The sequence below is a fragment of the Harpia harpyja genome, chromosome 19 (genome assembly GCF_026419915.1).
Source record: "Harpia harpyja isolate bHarHar1 chromosome 19, bHarHar1 primary haplotype, whole genome shotgun sequence".
Taxonomy (NCBI): Eukaryota; Metazoa; Chordata; class Aves; order Accipitriformes; family Accipitridae; genus Harpia; species Harpia harpyja.
Window position 1 is genome coordinate 3,982,518 of NC_068958.1, and position 21,483 is coordinate 4,004,000.

At 53.2% G+C, this 21,483-nt stretch overlaps 1 protein-coding gene across 2 annotated transcripts in view; it reads right to left on the minus strand.

Moving 5' to 3' along the window:
• OLFM1 (olfactomedin 1) overlaps positions 1-21,018 on the minus strand; it is a 34,559-nt gene extending 13,541 nt beyond the window's left edge. The window contains exons 1-3 of one of the 2 annotated variants that reach the window (XM_052815164.1): positions 20,496-21,018; positions 7,000-7,149; positions 1,354-1,509 (exon numbers count right to left, since the gene is read on the minus strand). In XM_052815164.1, coding sequence (XP_052671124.1) covers positions 1,354-1,509; positions 7,000-7,149; positions 20,496-20,561 — 372 coding nt within the window. In that variant the 5' untranslated portion in view covers positions 20,562-21,018. Of the gene's footprint in view, positions 1-1,353; positions 1,510-6,999; positions 7,150-9,058; positions 9,490-20,495 lie in introns of those variants that run through there. The other variant, XM_052815163.1, reaches the window with a different exon arrangement.
• Positions 21,019-21,483: the final 465 nt, after the last annotated feature.

The window sequence follows — 21,483 nt, forward strand, 5'->3', positions numbered from 1 at the left end:
AGCCTCATTTCTTTCCTTCCCATCCCCTCCTATTTAAGTCGAGAGGCTTTCCCTCCTGTGGTTTGCATGTGGGGAATATATTTATTTTCTTATTTACTTGCACTTCCCGGTGCAAGCTCCCCGGCAGGCAATGGGGAGGATTAAACTCATCAGAATGGAGGGGGGGGGGAAGTATAAAAAAAAAAAAACAAAACTCATGCATAAATCAGAAAGATGGTCCTTACATCCAGGCTGTGGAGCTAAATTTAGGCACCTGTGGTAACTGGAGATGGGGAGTGGAGGAGGTGGAGTTGGTGAAAAGCTTTAAGAACCTTCTTCCCAGCTTTTTATGATGTAATCTTGGTATTTCAGTATTTAACACATCAATTAAAAAATTCTCCTTTAAAACACCAGCCAGCTGGGCAGCTGCCTGGAAATGAGGATGGGAATCAGCTGGGTAGCTGATCAGAAACGTCCCCAAATTTCACTAGAAATCTTCTCAATTTGGTTTTTATATCTATTAATGAAAAGCATTACTAAAATTTAAGATTCCAAATATTGCTGACAGCCTCTTTTTGGAAATTCATTTGTTCTCAATCAAGTTCTTGAAAGTTCGACCATTGCTCGCAATGACACCTTCATTTAAAAGGCTCATATCTTTATTTCTCATTTGTACGACACCAGGACAAAACACGTATAATCCATCAGCAGGTGCTGGCTCTGCTGCCAACACCATTACTTCAAAATTGGACATTTGCACATCCTTGAGATGGGCCGTTTGCCAGCCCGAGGACAGCTGCAATAGTCGTACTTTTGGGGTTTTTTTGGGGGGGGGGTTGATTTGTTTGATCGATCGCCCCGTTGCTACAACCACCCCAAGGAGGGAAGCAATTTGGTGACGGCCCGTTGCGGTTTGCCACGGGCTGCAGAAATGTAACGGAGCCCCAGCTCCTGGCTCTTCCCCAAAAATGGGTCCCAGGCACGGCGTGGGGAAGAGCTGCCTTGCTGTGGAGGGGAACCCACCTCGTCCTGACCTCAGCTGCCCCGGGGTCTCCCTGCAGACCCCCCCGCCTTGCACAGAGCAATCCTACGCTGCCCTATTTGGGGCACCCAGGTGTGGTTCGTGGGTACGGGAACGTGGAGATTTATGCTTTTACCCTATAGAAAAATGTACTGCGGCCGAGGACGCGATGCTGCAACCTGGATCTGGCCGTGCTTTGGACAGGAGGGAGCTGCACGGGTGGGTGGCCACCAGCGCCGTGTACGACCGGACCAACGGCTGCGTGAGCTGACGGGGACCAGGGCCACAGTCCCGTGCGCACCCCGCTAAATCCCTGGCCACGGCTTCGTTAGCAGTTTGGAAAGCAGACATACCTTAAACTGCCTTGCCAGGTGCTGCTTGTGGCTTTCTTCCACTTGCTTGAATTTTGATTCCAGTCCCCTCATCTGGTTTTCCATCTTCTCAACGTACTGTAGGTCTCTTTGAGTCCGCCTGTCCAACACCTCTATCGACTGGGACATGTTTTGCACCTGTCAAACGAGAAGGGACTCATTAAGAATGTGCTTCCCCAGCAGCAAGGCAGCCCCACTCGCATCCCAATGCCGAACGCTGACCTTTTCCTACACAGTCAACAAAGCTAAAGAGTAATCAGCCTATGCATTAGGTACTAGTTAATCAAAAGCATCTCATAGTATTATGACCCCGTGCTCTAAACCAGAGCAAATTGGTTTCATAAACATTTATTCTGCCGCGTTGCAGAGAATAATTTAATAATCACACATGCAAAAAAGGGTTGTAGTCAAGGCTAAAATGCATCACTCACGATGGCCTCTTTGAGAGGCTGGAGCAGCACCCACCGTTGCCCGAGGAGAGGCTCTTAGTTGAGCAGAAGCACATCTGACTAAGAAATGCTTCTGCTGAGGTGCGCATTACCATTTCTTCGCGTACGCAAGTGACACTTACTGATTGCCTAAGTGCAAACTTTACTCCCAGCTAGTAAAAACTTCATTATCCAAACAGCCCTACTGTTTATACAGCATCTGCCACAACAAATCCAGCTGCAGGTGGAGGCATCCTGAAGCTGGGAAGTACGGCAGGAGCTCCCGCTCCGGTGGGCCCCACCGGTGCCTGCCCCACTCGGGCGGTTGTGCCGCGTCGGCATCTTTTCTAGCCGACCGATGCCGCATCCCCACGGCTCCCCGCGCAGCGCCCATCTGGCCCTGCCAAAGGAATGATGCAAGAAGGTTGGCTGGGCTCCTCATGAGAAAAAGAGCTGAAGGTGTAAGGAGGGGAGGGAAACAATAGCTAGGCTGACCTGATTTTGAAGCTTGGCTGCCATCTGATTTATTAAGATATTCCCTTCTCTCATTTTTCAGGCTAGGAGACGGTAAATGAAGCTCTGACTTAGGCAGGCACTTAAGCACCTATTTAGCATTAAGCAATGGGTGTAATTTAAGGTCTTTGCGTCAGGGACGGTTGTATTTGCACCACGGTTTGTACATTACGGGGCTCAGCCCACGACTGGTGCTCCTGCCACTGCCGCGCTACCCACAGAACTACGACTGTCGGCATTGGTAGGGATGACGCCCGAGTTTAAAATGAATCAGGCAGCCAAGCATGCTGCTGTGTCAGGGCCCTCACGTTAAAGGCATCCTGGTTCAAGTCTCTTCATCCGTGGGCGTCTGAGCAAAACCCAAATGCGAGCCAGCACCGTCTCTGCGGATCCGCTCCGAGACACCTCCCAGAGCCCATGCTGCCACATCCGCTCCCGTCTCCGTCCTCGGCAAAGCCAAGCGCGGACAGGCTGGGTTGGGAAAAGAACGGTGCAAGTGCAATATTTCCTCCAGCAAATCACACTGGGCTGCTGCGACTTACCTCGAGTGACAGAGCGAGGGGACGGCGGGACACCCGCACGCAGCCAGGTCTCGGAGACTACTTGCTGAAACCAGCATGGGTCAAATGCCAACTTTGACGTCTGCATCTCAGAAGCGATCAAAATGCCCATCGCTCACGCATGATGACAAGAAAACTATTACAGGGAACTATTAAAAATGTATGGACGACCTGTATTTCAAAGGCCAACAGGGAGGAAACATTTTGTACAACCAGTACAACTGCTCCGGGGGCCTAATAGTCTTCCTCAGCAAAGGGGAAGCTATTTTCAGTCTCTGCGTCCCAACACATCAGCCAGAAAAGAACCAGCACCCATCCTGACTACCACGAAGGACCTGCTCAGGGAGGTGTGAGGAGCAGGGAAGAGCAGAACAAGACCTTCTTGGTTTGAAGAGGAAAAGAGCAAACCTGAGCTCAGCCCGAGCCTGCGTGGCTCCCGTTTAGCCATGCCTGCCCCAGGGTACGTGAGCTCTCAGCGGACACGGCTGGGTGCTAATTTACCTGGGCTGGATGCAGAGGAGTTTGAAGACCTCTCTCTACCCTGAGGCAGGAGAAGGGAAGACTTAGACAAGCGTGTCTGGTCTGCAGATATTTTTATTCTGGTAATCCAGTCTGTCCTCCTTTGAGTCGAGCTGTATCTACATAGCAGAATTGTTCCAATGGGTTGGAATAGGAATGACTTGTAGGGATCATACAAAATTGATCTCATTTATTTCACTAATGCCTAACCCCAATTAAAGGCCAAGCTGCCAGTAATCAGAAAAGAGCATTTCTGTAATGATCACTGGTATTTGACCCTGCAGGGGCTGAGCGAGGCTACGGGGGCTCCTTACGCTGCCTCTTGGGTGGTGGGGAGGGAGAGACGGACTCCGCTAGGAAGTGAATCAGAGCATCTCGCTCAGGCTTCTGCTCTGAATCACCTCTGGAGGAGTCTGCCTCTCCCCTGACTGCAGAGGAAAATAGCCTCCTCACATGTCTCTAAATGGAGACGCCTAAATTTAGCCGCTGTGCTATTTCGGGGATGTGTTTTACAAGTCCAGACTCTCACTAGTTGTTGCCCATATTGTTTTCAACCAGGCAAGATTCTGACCAGACTTGTAGAAAGTCAGTCTCCATCATTGCTGATCTCTGACAGTAACGTGTGCTTCATCAGCTGAAGACCTACTTGTTTTCCTTCATTAGCAGATTATACCCTTGATCCAGCAAAGTGCTTTGGCACATGATTAGATCTCAATGAGACTGTTCATAGCTTAAACTTAAGCATGTACCTAAGTGCTCTAATGAACTGAGACCCAAGGATACTGTCTCTCAAATTCCCTCAGCTTCATCCATTAACCGAGACCTTCAAACATCAGCTAAAATGCTTTTTGCCTCCATCGGTGGAGCATGCGCTCTCAACATGAAACCTCATTTTCCATCAAGCTACTGTGAGAGAGACACCTGCGATTGTCTTGGGGAAAAGAGTTAATTTCAGCATTTGAAATAGAAAATTGATACAAACAAAACTTCCAGTGCTATTCTTGTCATCTTGTTTGACATTGCGTTGTTTCAGAATTAAACCAGAGTAACAGAGAGTCGATATTGGCCTGATGACCCCAGTGAGATTTATATGGTCAAAGCCATGGTTTAAACCCTGCTCAAGCTTCCCTGTGGATCAGCCTTTCATGCCAGCTCAGAAAGGACTGTTCTAAGCCCATCTTTGGGGTTTGAACTGGGAAGAATCTTTAGCTTTGGGTAGCCGGACAAACTGGTGGAGCAATAGCATGAGGCACCTTGAGGGAGATTTTCATGGTCTACAGGAAGAATTAGGAGAGAGATGGACTCAGCCAATGGGCCAGGACATGAAAAGTTCATCTTATAAGGTCTGTAGAAGGCAAAGGAAAGGCAGAGAAGAGATGTCATTGTCCTCCCTATATACACCTCGGAGTGAACATCAAAGGAACAAAAAGAACTGTTTAATCTGGAAATCAGTGCTGGCAAGGAATAAGAATTGGCAGGAAATCAAAAATGGTTTAACCATCGGAGGAGGAAGTCCTCCCAGATAACAGGGCCAAAAAAAAAAAAAAAAAATCCATTTGAAGGTAAAACATAATCTGTTTATGAACAGGATTTAGGTGATGTCTTGGGTTGGATGCAGTCCAAGATCTGGACTCAGCACCTGACACATATAAGGCTGGAAGGACTCCGTGTACTCCAGCCAAAGATGAGCTCAAACACCTCGGTGTCAAAACACTGGCTGAACAGTTTGTGCGATGGCAAGCAGACCTGGCTCACCTTACCTCACTTAACGCCTGCTCTTTAAACTGACGGGGTGCCCAGGATTCACTTGCAAGCAGCATGAACTACAGTTTCTACGCATATGCCCGTGCCCATGTGTTGAGGGTAGATGGGGTCTTGGCAGCTTTGAACCTCAAAGTACATTCAGCTGCTGAAGCCTCTGTGCGGAGGTTTTCACTGAAGACGCTACAATTGGTTTGTGTACACACGCATACACACACACACACAAATGCAGCTTATTTCTTGCTCGTAAAAGCAATGCCTTATTATTTCCATAGGTGACTGCCAGGTCTCCTCCTTTGAAAATCCAAACACAATTACCTCTTTGACACATTATGCTTCTTCATCTGCTGGCAGAGAGAAATTAGGAGCTGCGAGTTTTCCTATCACAAAGCTAGAGTTAAAATGTCAGACGAGGGAAGGAGTTTTCAGGTTTGAAATCCTTCCTGGGAAGCTGGAAGCTCTTCTCTGCAGTTGCATTTTCGCATTTTCCTATAGGGATTATCATTTCAGCCTTCATCAAGATCAGGTGTCTGGCACTAAGAGCCTATTCTTTATTTTGGGGTTTTCATATAGGTTAGTGTAGGAGTGAGATGCAGACAGATTAGCAGGCAGGTAACATATCCCCAGAACACATGCCTTGAAATACCGCTCCTCCCTCACTTTATTCATTGGCAGCCGGAGAGCTGCATAAATGAAAAATCACTGAGCACTTACACCCTCCGCACGGGAACTGATGTTATCCCAGGTCTCGTACGCCCAACTCGCCTGTGCATTAGCAGAGGGCATTAGGTCAAATCCTGCTTGTTTAATGCATACGAGCAGTTCTGGGAACACGATGGCGCTCAGACGCCCGTGTCAGCTGCTAATATAACGCCTGCTGCCTCTTAGACAAATGTGCTGTTGGACCGATTGCCGTTACTGCTTAGAGAAATCAAAGCTTGAGTGGGATTATTTTTAGAAGCCTCTGACATACCAAAGAAGTATTTTAGGGCTAAATGTTTCCTGCCTCACTTTACTGTTCTTATCACATCACAGGAAAATCAGTTAAGCGTAGGTTTAATATTGTTACGAGTGACTAATACATCAACTTCCCGAAAGCAGCAGGATAAAAATTATTTTGTCTATGCGCAACACATGCCAACATAGCATTAGGGCATGAGGGATATTTACATATCCAGCACAGAAGTCCACTTATATTTTAAAGAGAAGAGCAGCATTTCACATGAAACAGCATTTCTTCAATGAAATCTATTATCTGAAAAATTTCTTGTTATCAGGAATGTTTCCCTAATGAGATTTTTTGATCTCTTTGGACAGCAGACTATTAAAAACTAATCAAGTGGTTGTCAACATTAGAAAGAAAACCACTAAACTGTCATTTCTGTGCTATTTGATGTTGACAGCTTGTACTGTTCTTTTGACCTTTTTAATATCAGCTTGGCTAGGAATGCATGGGCTCTGGGTTTTTAATTCTATCTTCTCTCATCTTGTTGAGGCTCATCCTTTGAAACTGCTTGTGTTAACGTAATGAAAAAAATGAGTAAATTACAACTTTTTTTTTTTTTTAGCAATATGGTTCAATATTGTTGCTTTGATCTCAGCAGTTTTAAGCTGACCTTAGGCCATGGTCCCTTTTCCTCTGTGCCTCAGAAACACTTAAGAGATTTATCTTCCCAACTGTGGCTGATTATTCCCCACTACAGACATGGGGACAACTACGGCACGGGAGGGCTGGCCCAAGGGGTCTGTCTTCCCTGGAAACCAAGGCTCAGCCCAGCTCGCTTGTTTTTTTACTCCCAATGTCACGCCAAACCAAACCACCTTTCCCAGAAGGGGTCAACCATTACCTTTTCTAATAGTTGTCTCAGCTGCTTTGTCCTGGCATCACGCGAGCACATCGTCTGTTGAGGTGCCACCACTGTGCATATACAACGTCCCTCGCTATCTTGGGCAGAGCTGTAGACCTGCCAGCTTTCTTCTGGGTTGGTTGGCAACACCTAATTAACACAGGGAAAGACGGGTTAAGTAAATGGGGGGAGGCCTGGCAGGGGTGTGGGAGGTGAAGGGGGATGAGTGGAAGAAGCAGGATGGATGTGGCAGATACCAGAGCTGTGCTGGAAGCAGAGGGAGGCTCCTCCGAGGGCCCAGCTGGCAAAATTCACTTGTAATGCAAAAATATGGATTGGGGACAAATAAAAGAAGGGTCTGAAAAGGAGAGCAGGAGCTGAAGCAAGAAGGCAACGCGAGTGGGAAAGCATGGGCACAAGGAAAGCCCCGAAGCAGCGAGGGTTGGAGCGTGCTGTAAGGCACCGAGCGCATCAGGGTGGGGAACCCACTGCCCGGCTGTCGGCTGTCGTTACAAAGCATTTGACTTCTCCTTGACACCGTGAGAAGGATGTGCCCGAGCTACCAGTGAGGATACGGTGTCCTGGCTGAGGGCTGAGTATTGATGAACGTGCCTCTGCAGAGCTCTCCCGGATCCGGCAGCAGGAAAATCAGCTCTCCTGAGTAAATGGACACCGGGAGTTACATTTCCCCCCTCCTCTGCCAGACTCTCCTGGGCATAGGGAGGTTCACCAGACAACCATTTCCCTCCAAACATGCTGCGGGTCCGGGGCAGGGAAAGCCTGCTGCCGTGCCCTGCGAACCATGCCAGCTAAGAAGAGACGCGATCCGGAGGGTACGATCAGTGCCTCCGTCTGAGCTTCCAGGACACACCGCAGAAAGGGAGCCCAGTCACAAACACAGCACATTCCCCAGCCCCCCTCGTGCCCTCTGCGTTCTCCAAACCTCTCTGATCTTAATTTTCCTTTGATCTCACAGCACTTTGCAAAATGCATTATTTAATCACAATTCAGCCTCCGATCACTTTGAAGGTACCACCGTGTTGCCAAACAGAAGGGAAATGTTCTTTCTACTATTTCAATATATTACAAATAACCTTGCAAATATCCACATCGACAGACGACACGCACTAAGAGAGAAGGCTAGGCAGACAGACAGACAATTTGATTCACTAGGTAAAACAACCGGGGGAAAAAAAATAATAAATGGGTCTCATAATCCCTGGTAACATGGAAAAAAAATCCTATCTTCATTCACGAGCAGCAGAACCACTACATGGAATACTTGTCTCGAAACAGCAGAGCTGTAATACCCTAGCTCTTTTAGAAGGCACAAGCATGCAGCCTGGAGGCGAAAGGTGCCCCTTTTTTCCCTGCTAAGGGAAGACAGACAGAAGGATTGTTTTTCTCAGCCATTTCCAAAGTGCCAAGACCAGGCACCGTCCTAGCCCTCCAGCAAAACAGGGACACGAAACATACGGCACGACCAAAACGTACCGCAACTACTCCACCGCATTTTCCATCCCATTAACGACTATTGATTAAAGGCAGGGAAGCAAAGGAGAGCTTGCGGGACTCGCACCTGCTGTCCCAAGCTGCTTCACCCTGCGACTGCAAAGCGGCGACGAGGGAAACTTTGTCACCCTTTGGCCGAAGGCACGGGGAGAGGGGGGGGACACCCGGCTCGCCCCCAGCCCCCTGCTCAGGGCTAGCGCTGGCTAAACCCGAGAGCTGCAGGAGGAGAGGAGATGCTCTCCCCGCACTGCCAGCCTTTCCCGACCCCGCACCGCCCCGATCCCTCTCGCAAGCGATGCTCCCCCCTCCCCGCCATCGCGGGGGCCCTGCCTCTCCCCGGGGCGCTGCTTTCTGCAGCCGGGGGGGGGGGGGGGGCGGCAAGGAGGGAGCCAGACGGCCGAGGAGGTCCCGGGGATACGGGGCGGGGGACCGGGCAAGGAGGGACCGGGCGGCCGGGGCGGGGAGCGGGGCGCAGCCGCCCCCGGAGGCAGGGATGCTCCGGGCAGCCAGGCGACCTTCCCCCCCCCCGCCTCCCCGCCGCACTTACTCCCGTGCTGCGGTCCAAGGTGCCGCCCGTGGCCGCCGTGAGTTTGGTGGTGTTGAGCCCCACGAGGGAGGGCAGCGTCTGCGACATCCAGTTGGTGATCATGGCCATGGTGCTGAGGACGACTCCAATCTTGAGTAAAGGCACAGACATGTCTGCGGGGGGGGGAAGCCAGGCACCCTTCATTCTGCACCGGCGCCGGGCTCCATACCGCTGGGGACGGGCTGCTCCAGCCGCCCGGCCGCCGCCACCACCGCTCGCCGCCGGCCCATCGTCCGCCGCCGGCCCGCCGCGGCCCTGCCCGGCGCTGGCGATGGTGTTACCGGTGCCTGTTGCCGGAACCGGTATCCTTTACCGGAGCCGGTATCACCGGAGCGGGGCTGCCTCCCTGCACCCGCCGCCGGGCGCGCCCCAGCCGGAGCGGAGCGAAAGGCTGCAGGAGGCGGGATGGGACCGGGGCGGGGGGGGCGGGAGGGAAGGAGGGGCGGGGATGGGGGGGTAAGGAGGGGGGGGGCGTGAGCGCCGCGGAGCGCCCAGCCAGCCGGAGCGACTGCGGATGGGCGGGTGGGAGAGAGGGAGAAGGAGGGGAGAGCGGAGGGGAGGAGAGATTTGGGGGAGGGAAAAAAATTGGGGGTGTGGGGGGGGGAGATTTGGGGAAGGGGGAGTGGAGGGAGGGAGAGGAGAAAAAATTGGGGGAGAGGGGAAAAGATTTGGGGAGTGGGGAAAAGGACTTGGGGAGAGGCGGAAAGGTTTGGGGAAGGGAGAGGGAGGTTTGGGGAGAGGGGAAAAGATCTGGGAAGAGGGGGAAAAAATTGGGGAAAGGGAAAAAGATTTGAGGAGACGTAAAAATTTGGTGGAGTGGGGAAAAGATCTGGGGAGAGCGGAAAAGAAGCGGGCAGGGAGGAGAAGAGCCTCGGCGAGGGGACGGGGCGGCTCCGGGCAGGGGCGGGAGGGGCGGCTCCCCCGCTGCGGCGCGGCCCCGCTGCGGCGCGGCACTGCGGCGCCCCCTGCTGGCTGGCGGCGGGGCCGCCGGGCGCGGTGCGGGGCCGGGCGCGGCGCGGTGCGGTGGTCGGGGTCGGTCGGTGGGCGGACGGCCGCAGGGGCCGCGGCGAAAAAGGGCCGTGCGGGAGCCAGAGCTTCTCCAGGGGACAAAGGGGAGCTGCCGCCAGCGAGGGCAGTCGGGAGCAGCGTTCCTCCGCTGCGGTGCGCGCGGGGGCTGCGCCGCTCCCGCGCAAATTCACGAGGTGGGGGGCAACCGGTGGTCCCCAGACGTGTGGTCTTCCCGGGCCGTGGGCCGTCGGAGGGTTCCCCACATCCCCGCTTGCCCCCTCACCACACTCTGCAACCACAGCCTTCCGTCAGCACGAAGGACCCAGTATGCTTGAGCTAAGTCAAAACGCCCTGGCAGCTCTGCCTGCCCTCGAGTTGGCAGCCCTGCTCCTGCCCCATTCCTGCCCCAATGCTTACCCCATTCCCAGCAGGCAGGGCTGCCTGGACAGGAGAGATGGGACAGCATCAGACACTGCTAGAGCATCCCATCCTCGAGTTTGGAGAAAACTCTTGGCTTTCTGTGGCTGGTGTGGCTCTGAGGCAAACCCTGTCGAGGAACGCTATGGGCTGTTACACTGCAAACAGCATAGAGCCCGTCTGTGCAGGCCTGGCATGTAGTCTGCAGCGAGACGGAGCTTGTTCACAGCTCAGGTTTCCTGAAGGCGTTTGCAGAACTGTCCTGGTGACTTCAGAACCAAAGTCTCCAACCAACAGAGACCTGCAGTTCCTTGCACATCCTTCCCTAAGTGAGCCTTTAAACACCCTGTGCAAAGCAAATTATGAAATTAATCCCCTGGCCCTCTCCAGAGTATAGAAGTGACACCCCTTGCTCCGCTGGTATAGGACCAGCCTCAGCATGTTGGAGCAGCCGCCACGGCCCTGCTCCAGGAGACCCCGAACTGTTCTGTGGCCCCACCACCCCCAGTCTGGCTGGCCCGCGGGAGCTACCGCATTCCCACTGGAGTCCGATCAGCCCAGCCCCAAACCTGCCACCTCCAGAGCTGCTCTTCCGCTGGCATGGCTCTGTGGGGTCGTGGGTCTTACGGCCCCCTCCCCAGGAGCTGGCTGCTGGTCTGGGCAAAGGGAGCAGGGACCAGCGACAGCCAAGCGGAGCTGTTTCTGCAGCGAGCGCTGGGGGAGTTTCTGTAAAGCGCTGAAATGAAAGCACACTTAGCAAGTCCACCAGGTGGAGAAAAAGAGATGAGTTAGAGTATGAGCACTGATGCCAGGTCGGATCCTGTCCCTCCGACAACGTGGCAGCAGAATCAGACGCTGGCAGCTGGGAGGCAATGGCTGGTGCGTGTCACAGGCTGCAGCAGCTGAGATGCCATTCCCTTCCCTCGCTTCCCAACACTTGCAAACCACATCAGTCCTGCCCTTTCCCCCACCTCGGGCCAGACCAGCTCTAATCCGGGTAAGTCAGCTAGCTGACAGGTCAATCTGCTGTTGAAAGCAATAAGAAAACACTCCTGCCCTCTGAATTGGACACCCCTGATTAGGGATCCCAAAGTACATAAATTACTTCCACCCTGTGAAATCAGCTTCACCCAGCCCAAGCATCCTCTCCATGGCAAAACTGCCGTCGGGTCGTGCAGTGTTGTGCCTGAGGAGGTCAGCACCAAGGAGGTGTTTCGGGCTGTGGTTGTAGGAAGATTAGGCAAAAGCCTCGGATGGCTTTGATCTTTTAGAATAAATCACAGCTCCCCGTTCTACTCCAGTTCAGCCTGTTCTGCTCTAACAGGTCCTTATGCTGTGCTCAGCACTGTAGCAGCTGACACTGATAGCTTATCTGATTTCATACCATATAAAACATTCGAGTGCTACACTTAAATCACCTTAATGTTCATTTTGAAACTGAGTTTGTGAGTAAAGTTTATCCCTCGTATTTGTCTACTCCAAACACATACAAAGGGAATTAGACCTACGGGTACTTTATTATTTAAAATGGTATTCAGCATGGCAAGAAGCACTCCTTTGCCTTGCTCTGGATTCCACCTGGGCTAAAGAAAGACTCATTTCCTACCAGTGCACGCAGGTGATTTCATTTGCATGCCCTTCAAGTGCTTTGCAATGATTAAAGCTTCTGCAGACGGGGACAGCAAGGCACAGAGAGAGGAGCAGCAGTCATAAGTCCCTCCTGAGGAGGGGGCCCATTACCAGGAGTCTTTTCCCACCGCCTGGCACAGAGGCTTTGTGCAGGGAGGGGAGGCTGGGCTCGGGCACTGGCAGTCAGCAGAGCTGCTCCACTTCCCTTGGAGCAAAACCCTTCATGGCAGCTGAAAGAGGGGCTGTGTGTGTAATAACAGGGGAGAGAGAAATCCAGGTGATTTTCTTTCTTTCTCTTGCTTCTAGCCAAAAGCAGCAGTTTTTGGGGAGTCTTTTCCTTGCTGGTAAGATAAAAGGAGTTAAGGTAGGGACCCCAAGAGCTTGGCTGTTCTTCCATACCTTTTCATAAAGTTCAGTGACTTAATGCATTAATGACCTGTGCCGGGAGCAGGATGGCCCTGAGCCCGTAGGGTATAACCCATGCTGGCAGAGAGCCACAGCCCTTCCCCAACACGTCAGGCTGCCCGTGGCACGGCAACGCAAGCTGAGCCCACGTCAGGTGGTCCGAAGCAGAGACCTGACAAAAAAAGAGGCTCCCCAAAATGCCACTGTTTCCCTTTTTTAGGGGTGAAGGGTTATTGAGAGGGAAGATGGGGCGGCTGCTGCTGCGCAATGAGATGCTGCTGGTCGCCTCGTGCCGTGCTAGGTCGTGGGCGTCAAGCAGGAAAATGACCTCTGTCATCTCAGTTCCTGAAGTAGGTGATGTGCAAACGTGGAAACTTCTTCCCTAACCTAATGATTTCCCTGGTTTTAGAAGCCCAGCATGGCAACAAAACGAAACACAGGTAGCAAAAAACCAGTAGGGATATGAACTTGATGTGGGAGACCTGACATTGCCTTTACTCGTGCTAGAGCAAATCGGAAGAAATGCTAGTGAAATCAAGAAGGAGGAGACTCAGGTGACTCTTTTTGACCTGATAGCATTCGCTGATGGGCCTTCCCAGAGCAAAGGAGCATCTGGCCCTTAAAGAGCAACTTTCCATCATAATGTCTGCAGAAATCTCTTCAGTACCAGTTTTGCTGAACTGCTTGAGCTCACCTTTCTCCTGATCACTTTGGGGGTTTTTGCACAGGGCATTGCCTGGAAAAAAACCCTCATGATATCCCTGAGTTTTTCTTGTCCTGGTGCACCCGCTACAGCCACCCTCCCCACAAGAGCAGGGGTTGCAGAGCTGCCCTCTCGGTGCCTCTCCTGCTGTAAGCAGAGAGTAAACAGCAGGAAAAGATGAACTGTTAAGGAACAAAAGATCCTATTTGCATGCATATATTCTGAGCAGAGAAAGAGGAGGAATGATAGATAAAAGCAAAGAACAGGGTCTTCCAAAATAGCTACTTAGTGGAAAATTCCGCTGCTGGGAAGTGATAATACAAAATGTGACTGTCTGCCTAAAGGAGCCCTACAAGGGTCAAGGTTTGCAAACACAGCCAACTCCTGTGTGTGTGAGAGTATGTGTGCATGTGTGAGTGTGCAGGACACGGTGGTCATTGTCTCCCTCTCCTGGCTGGTTCAGAGAAGAGGTGCTGAAGTTCCTGTTGCTCCCAAGCTTATGTGGAGATGCTGTTCATAGACCACAGTCAGAGAACTCCGATTTAATGCATGGCGAGAGGATGGGATCTGCTTTAAAATACATACACTCGTATTTTAACACCTCAAATCTTGCTGGTGCTCCAAGCTGGCTCAGTAAATACTGGAGGCATCTCAGCTAACACCTGCCATCTCCAGCAAGGAGGATGTGTCCAGCTCAGCTGGTTGCCCAATGGAGGGCAGTGCCCCAGGCACCTTCCCAGGGCTGGCAGCTCCTCTCCTGGGAACACAGGACTCAGTAATTTGGCAGGGCACTCAGGCCTGCCCTGGGATTGCTCTGCAGTACACGGGACAGCCCGTACTCCAGCTCTTTCCGAGTCCTTCTCTCTGCACTGGAGACCCACAAGATGTGCCATGCCCTCTGGCCAGGGGCTGCGGGAAAAGTCTGTCCTTTCTGGAAAGACCTTGCTGTGTAACTTCAGGGATCCTCCTTAGATACTTGGAGTAAGTAACTTTTCTCCAAAGCTCCCTCCTGTAGCTGATGGAGAGGCTCTGAACTGGTCTCTTGGAGGACCCTCTCCCTCCACTGACTCTTTGCATCCCTCCCGGCGTCCTGACTGATGCCGGGCTGCCAGAGTCCCTATTGCTGCCCCACTGGCAGGTGCTGCTGCACTTGCAAGAGGAGTGTGGATTGCATGGAGGCAGGAAAAGGAAAGGATCACCTCCGTCACGCGCGGATGGGAGAGCACCCCATGAACGAGGGCGAGGTGCCGCTCTCCCTTGGCACTGCACAGCACGTCTGGCAGCCAAAGGCCGTGGGGATGCCAAGCAGCTCTGCGTGGGGGTCCCTGCAGTGGGGCTCAAGGCTGAGGGTGAGGAGGTGCCGGTACAGCCCAGCCCTGCCTGCTCAGCGAGCTCAGGCCAGGGCTCCGAGCCCACCCCAGCACTGCGCCGGGTGGTCACTGTGCCCCTCTGCTTTCTGCCTGGCACCACGGGGTTTTGGGGAGGCAGAGCCCTGAACTCTGCTCTTGAGCGAAGGATGATGTTTTTCATCCCTCTCTCAACTCAGTAAACAGTCATCCCCTCCACTCACACTCCCCATCGCCTGGGCTTGTGGCAGGAGGTATCCGAAATCCCTCCGCACCGGCCTGTGGGCAGCAGGAGGGCTGTGAACAGTGTCAGGCAGAAGAGGAAGCCCACCTACCCTCGGAGGCAGCTTGGGCAACTTCATCCTCATTCAGGAGCATACGCTTTGTACCCATCACCTTTGGAGCATGGGACAATCTTCAGTTGCATTTGCCGTGGGGCAACTGTCCCTCCGCAGGTCACGACTGCCACAGCAATAAATGGTACCGGTCTTCCCTGATTTTTGGGTCTGACATCCAAATATTCTTGGCCCTTCAGCTGGTTTTGTCACTACCTGTGCTACCATCACTCACACAAGCCTCGGTCCTGGAGCTGGACCCTGTCACCTCGACGTTGTACCGATGCAAAGCAAACTCTTCCCCTCCCGTCACAGGGAGGGTATGGGTGGACAGATGGGGAAAGCGAAGGAAGGTAAGAAAATGGCAATTAAAGACCCCAAAGTGCTTTGGAAACAGTGACCACGATGCTGCAGCTCACTGCCAGCTCCTGGTGGGACTCTGTGTGAAACTGCCTGTGCCTGGTTCTGTACTTCACTCCAGGAGTGGCCACGTTTCGGAATCAGGCAGCCCAACGTGCTCCGGAAAGTTAACCCCCAGCTATGGACACGGGGACTACTCCTTCCGCACACAAAACACTCTGCAACCTTTCCTTTCATTATCCGCACAGTGAGTAGAGTAGAAACACCCTGCAGCAGAAAGGACGTGCTCCTTATGTCACACTGGAACAGAATAATCCCCTTTGCAGGTCTTCACTTTGCTAAATCTGTGTTTAGCTAAAGCTGCTCTTGACATTAAACTCATGCTCTAACAGCGAGTGCCAATACATGTCAGAGGCTCTGAGCTAGAGCAGAGCCCGTTAAAGTCGGCGCAGGTTTCACGGGCGCGTCAGTGGGTTCCTGTTACTCGGATGTTTTGGTTAGGAATGATGATTTTTTTGGGCGTATTTCCCTGGGTCAGTCGCACGCCTCCAGTCAGAAAGTGCCTTTACACTGAAAACTTGTTCTGCACGTGGCTTGCTAGAAAACACGGCATTGCTCCAGAGTTGCTCGCTGCTGCGTGCTCCTGAACCGAGGGCTGACACGTGCTATCGCCCTGCTGTTATCTTTCCAGGAGATCTTTTGCATTTTGGCTGCTTTTGAATGCTGCCTCCCAGGTGGGATGGGGAGGAGGGCTGGGAGCCAGGACCTGGGTCCTGAACAAGGAGAAAGCTTCCCAGGGCCAAAACCCAGGACAAAGCCAGTCCGCAGGCTGGGACCAGGGCTCCTGTGCTCAGCTCTGGGAAGGCGGTGGCAAGTAATAGCTACAGTCTGCAGAAGAGGGAGAACCAGGATTTTGAGGTGCTCTTCCCCCCACGGTCGCATTTTGCTGGTGCTAAGACATGTCTCAGGCTCTGTGCCTCAGTTTCCCCAAGTGCACCTTCCCCCTTTTGGGGGGGCTGCTTGACTGACTCAACCTCTCAGACATCCCCCTGCCTGCCCGGGTCTCCCAAAGAGCCTGGCCGAGGCACCCACAGGCAACAAACCCCAGAGGGACACTCCTTGGGTGTCCCTGTCCCTGCCTTGTTCCCTTTTGTTCATAGCTTCATCACAGCAGAGCAAAGCCAACACTTATCACTCATAACTCGAGAATTAGCTTCTTCCACTGCCAATGCAGTCTACAGCCTTAATCTATCTAATTCATTCAGGTAGTAATTAGTTTTGTATTACTTTATGCAGTGATGCTAATACTGATTACAAGGACTGATAACCTGAGTAATAAATACGACCCAGGGCTGAAAATTACCTTTCTTTTTTATTGGTTAGAGTGGAAGTTAGTGAAATTAGACACAAATTGGTTTATGAGATGAGGCAGCTGCCTCCTGTTACAGGCTGCAGATTTGCACCTTAATCCTACTAGCTTCCATGTATCTCCCTGTCAGGGTAGGGAAGAGCCCGGCCGCCAAACGGCACTGGGAAGTCCCCCATGGAGGGAAAGGAGCCAGCACAGCCGGGCTGGGTGCTGCCAGGGCAGAGGGGCACAGGCAGCTTTGGGGAGGGCAGCGTGCATCCCTGGCAGCTCCCCGCCTTGCCCTGAAAATAGCCCCGAGAGGGACCTGATGTGCTTTTAGGAAAATCAATGGCAAAATTGGTTTTGGGTTTGCTTTGTTTTGATTTTTTTTTTTTCTTGCAGGAGTCCTAAATGTTTAATAACTGCCTGCTCCAGGAAGGTATTTCTTCCTGTGTGGTTTCAATGATTACCGGGTAAGTGGATGTCAGAGCGCCGGCTGCCCAGCTCTGCGCCTGCAAAACTTTGAGGAATGCAAAGAGGTTTTCACTGGTAATATCCCAGCAGCTTGCCAGCAAGCACGAGGCATGACAAATGCACGGGTCGGACAGACAAGCAGATGGCATCCTGAACCCCTTCTGCTGATACCCCTGGCTTTACTACAGCAGCCCAAATCCTCTGCCCTTCTGGCAGCGCTATCTTTCTGCACGTGACAAGCAGATCCTTAGAGAGCGTAAGTTGGCTCTGCTCCTTCGTGGTCACCAGGAGAGCTGCCCTGGGTCTCACCGAGAAGAAGACAAGGAGAGAAAGCCCTGTGCTTTGCCCGGGAAGCCTTTTGCCCAGAGCTGCACGCACAGCCAGAGCAAGGGTGCTGCACCCTGGGGTGCCCGCAGCAGCAGCAGCTCTGCCCCCCCCGGCCCAGCACCCATACCTGGCCGCTGCACCCTGAAACCAGCCTGCTCAACCCAGCCGAAATATGTCATTTCAGGTTTTGATCACTGACCTGTGGAGAGCCAAGGCAAGGTGCAAAACAAATTAGGAGACCTTTGGCACCTAGAAGAAATCCCAGAGCCTCGTGCAGGTCTCGCTCTGGGGCCGGGGCTCTTGCCACCCCCCTTGGCCCTGCCTGCTGGGGGCACATGAGGGATTGAGGGGCTGGCGGGGGCTTCTGCAAAGGACTGGGATATGGGGGGGCATGTAAGGGCAGCTGTCCCCTTGTTTCACCCAGGTAAAACTACCATCCACCTTAGACAGGTCTCAAAGCCCCTACCAAACCCGGAGGGGCAGCCCGCAGCGTGCGCATCACCCGTGTGCTCCCGGCTGGGCACGGGCACCCTTTCCCCCCCCAGGGGGACATCAGAGGATGCTGCAGTACCAGTACCTTGAAGACAACTCCCTTCCCTCCACGAGAAGAGCTTTCCCAGCACCCAGCTGGAAGGACAGCCATGTGCTCACCCCCTCCAGCCCCATTTAACAGCCATCCCTCTCCCCATTTCTTCCTTTCTCGTGCGCTGGCCTGCCAGTGTCACTGCAGGGAGGGAAAGGAGGGGACGGCAGTAGCTTCTGCATCATCAGGGAAAGCTGCCTAAATCAGCAACCTCTCTCCCCTGAACCTCCCCCGGCATGGGATCTCTGTAGGGGCTGGGAGAAACTCCACGCATGTGATGGAGATGTGAATCCGGCACCGAATTAAACGTGGAAGACACTGAGCTGGGCGGTGCCTGGGCTGAAAGGCATATTTGGGGATTGCATCTGGCAGCTGTGCTACAGAAATGAGATGCTAAAACTCTGAAAGGGCTCTGCAGTGCCAAGCGAGTCGGCAGGCACGCTGGCGGGAGAGCTCTGCATGGCCGGAGCGTGGGGCCTGGCAGGACTCAGCTACCTGCAGGCAGCAAAGCCCAGGTAGACACTGCAAACCAGAAACCAGCTCTAGCTGAAGGCAGCTTAGCAAAGCCAGGGCTTTAGCAGGGGCTTCCAACCTCTCGCCAGCAGGCAGGGACGGGCTGGGAGGTAACTCTGCCAAAGTCAGCCCGCAGCGCTCGGCCCCACAGTTCAGAGCAGATTTGATTCCCCGTCCCCACCCCGATTTAAAGTTGGGCGAAAAGTTGGAGCGCTGCATTCACAAAAAAAAGAAAGCAAGAAAAGGAAAAAGTAGCCAGGCACGGCAGCATCCTTGGCACAAGAGGGGATAACTCCGCGTCCTTGAAAAAACCCATCAATGCAGAGCAATGGGGGCTGACAAGGCCGATAAGGGACGGTGACAGCCCCTCGGGAGCGGGGGTACCACCCAGGTCCCCGGGCTGTGGGTGCACTCTCCGGGGCTGGATGGGAGGGGAGGCTGGAGGGGCAGCGGGACGAGGGGCAGCCCCACCACATGGCTTTGCCACGACGCTGCTATGGCCCCTGGCTGGCCATGTCCTCGGCTGGGCCGGGTGCGTAGCGTGGAGCCCCTTTTTTTCTGATTCCTGAGCAATACTGGCGGTCGCTGGCTGCTTTGTCCAGCGCAGCGCATGCGCATTCCCCGTGCATCCTCTCGCACACAATGGGCTTCTCCTGGGCACTCACTTGCAGCTCTGGTTCCTTCCCACCCCTCCTCATCCATACAGCTCTAGGATTTCTTTGCTCCCCCCCCTGCCAAATTACTACCTTCTCATCCCTTTTCTGGAGGGCTCCATGCAATTAAGGCAGCTCTTTAGCCATTTCTTCCTGGGGGCAGCAGAAATACTTGGAGGCTGCAAAGCCAAAAGGCTTCAGCTACTGAAACTTCAGCAGTAGGGAAGTGACAGGAGAGAGCATTGTCAGCAGGAGAAAGGAAAAAAATAATCTACATAAAGCATCCAGGATGAGAGCCCAGCTGCTAATTGCTCCTACACTAAGAAGCCTCCATTCCCCTCCTATTTATAGCTGCTTTTTCTTTCTTTTTTGCTTCCAGGCAGCATCGCAATTAACCCCACAATCTAGAGCATCCTCTTGCAATTACTTTTCTTCCTTTCCTCAGTGACTGGGGAAAAAAACAAAAGACAACCTCCCTGCCGGCCTCTCCCCTATTATCTTAAAGAAGTCAAATGGAGTTTTATTTCCACTTGTAAGAGATGGCTTTTGTGTGCCTCCTTTCCTCCCCCCAGCCCCACTACTCACTCACTCCAGGGGCCGGGACAGTAAAGGCAAGCATTAAAATGCAGGTTAAAAAAAAAAAAGAAAGGCGGAGGGGGGAGAGGGAGATAAATAAGATGCTCGTCTCTCCTAGAAGGCTGTCATAGGTGGAAACATCGAGGGACATTTAAATGTCACCTAAAATCAGCAAAGCGACCCCCACACGAGGAGCTGGGGGGTGTGTGTCCGTGGGGGGGGGTGACGAGGAGGGACCCGTCACCGTGCCCTCCCGTCACGTCCCTGCGGGACCCCGGGACAGGCAACCCCGAACTTCGCCGAGCCCGAGCCCTGCGGTACCGGCCGGGGCCAGCCGAGCCCTGCGGCGGGGGTCCCGCTGGGTCGTGTGTCCCCCCCCCAGCCCTGCAGGGCAACTTTCCCCGCAAGTGGGCCCCCCCCCCCCCCATCCACCCACCCTGAGGGGGTGGCCACGCCGGGGTAGCCCCCTTCTCTCCCCGGCTCTGGGGTCCGACCTGCTTCTTCTCCCCCCCCCTCCAACCCGGAGGGGCCACCTGCACCGTGGGCTGAGCAAAGGAGGGGGGGGGGGACACCGAGAAGGGGGGGGGGGCACGAAGGTGCAGCATCCTACTCCAGTTTTCTTTTGTGCTCTCGAGGTTTAATAGAAAATGGCGTTGGGGAGAAAGGGAGAGAAGGGGTGGGGGGGGTGAGGGGGGGTGGGAAAAGCAAGAGAGAAACCTACTTGAGTGAGTTCTGTGCCCATCAGGATGAGAAAGCAGAGGGTCAGGAGCTTGCTTGCCGGTTGCATGTCTCGCACCCAGTTCTAGGCACCTTGCATACAGATCACCTCCCGGGCGAGTCTCCCTGTGCCGATCACCGAGCGCCTCGCTGCCTCCTCAGTCCTTTATTGTTATTATTATTTTAATTAGAAAAAAAAAAAAGAAAAAAAAAAGAAAAAAATGACAAGAAGATGCAATTAAGAAAAAAAAATCAGAATGGTTTTCCGGGCGGCTCTCAGCACCCCCAGGAAGCAATGCAAGAAATCTGCTTAGCAGAGCCTTCACTTTGCATATTTATTGGGATCCCAGTTTCTCTCCTCTGCTCTCGGTGCTGGCTCTCTGGTAATATTTTTTTTTTTTTTTAATGGCTCCCCTGATCGAAAGACATTTGCGAGGAGAAATTCAACGGAGCACGAAATGATTATCTCTGCTATTGCCAAAAGTTTGCCTTGAAAAGGGGGGGTGATGGGGAGAGGACAGGGATTAAAAAAAAAAAAAAAAAAAAAAAAGAAAGGAATTGGTAGGGCTGGCTACTAGCAGGGGATGGCTGTGGAACAGGATGTGACATCAACTAAGGCGGGGGAAATTTAACTAAACACGGCAAAGGGAGAGATGGAAAAGCAGCCTCGGGAGCGGCGGTGCCGGGAGAGCGGGTCCGGCCGGGGGGGGACGACAAGATGCTGGTGCGGCATCGCGGGGAGCAGAGCTGGGACTGGGCATTGAGGGGGGGGATAACCCCTTCCCTCCCTGCCACCCGGGAGCAAAAGGACTTGCAGAGGTACCCCTGCTCTCTGGGGGTGCGGAGGGATGTCATCCCCCCCAAAGTACCAGCCCCCAGGCAAAGATGCCTTCCCAACCGAAGCCCTCCAGGAGGGCTCGGAGCAACAGCCGCTGTAAAGCTCAGACCCCAATTAATTTAAGACAGTAGGAGCATAGTGAAAACCCTCTTGC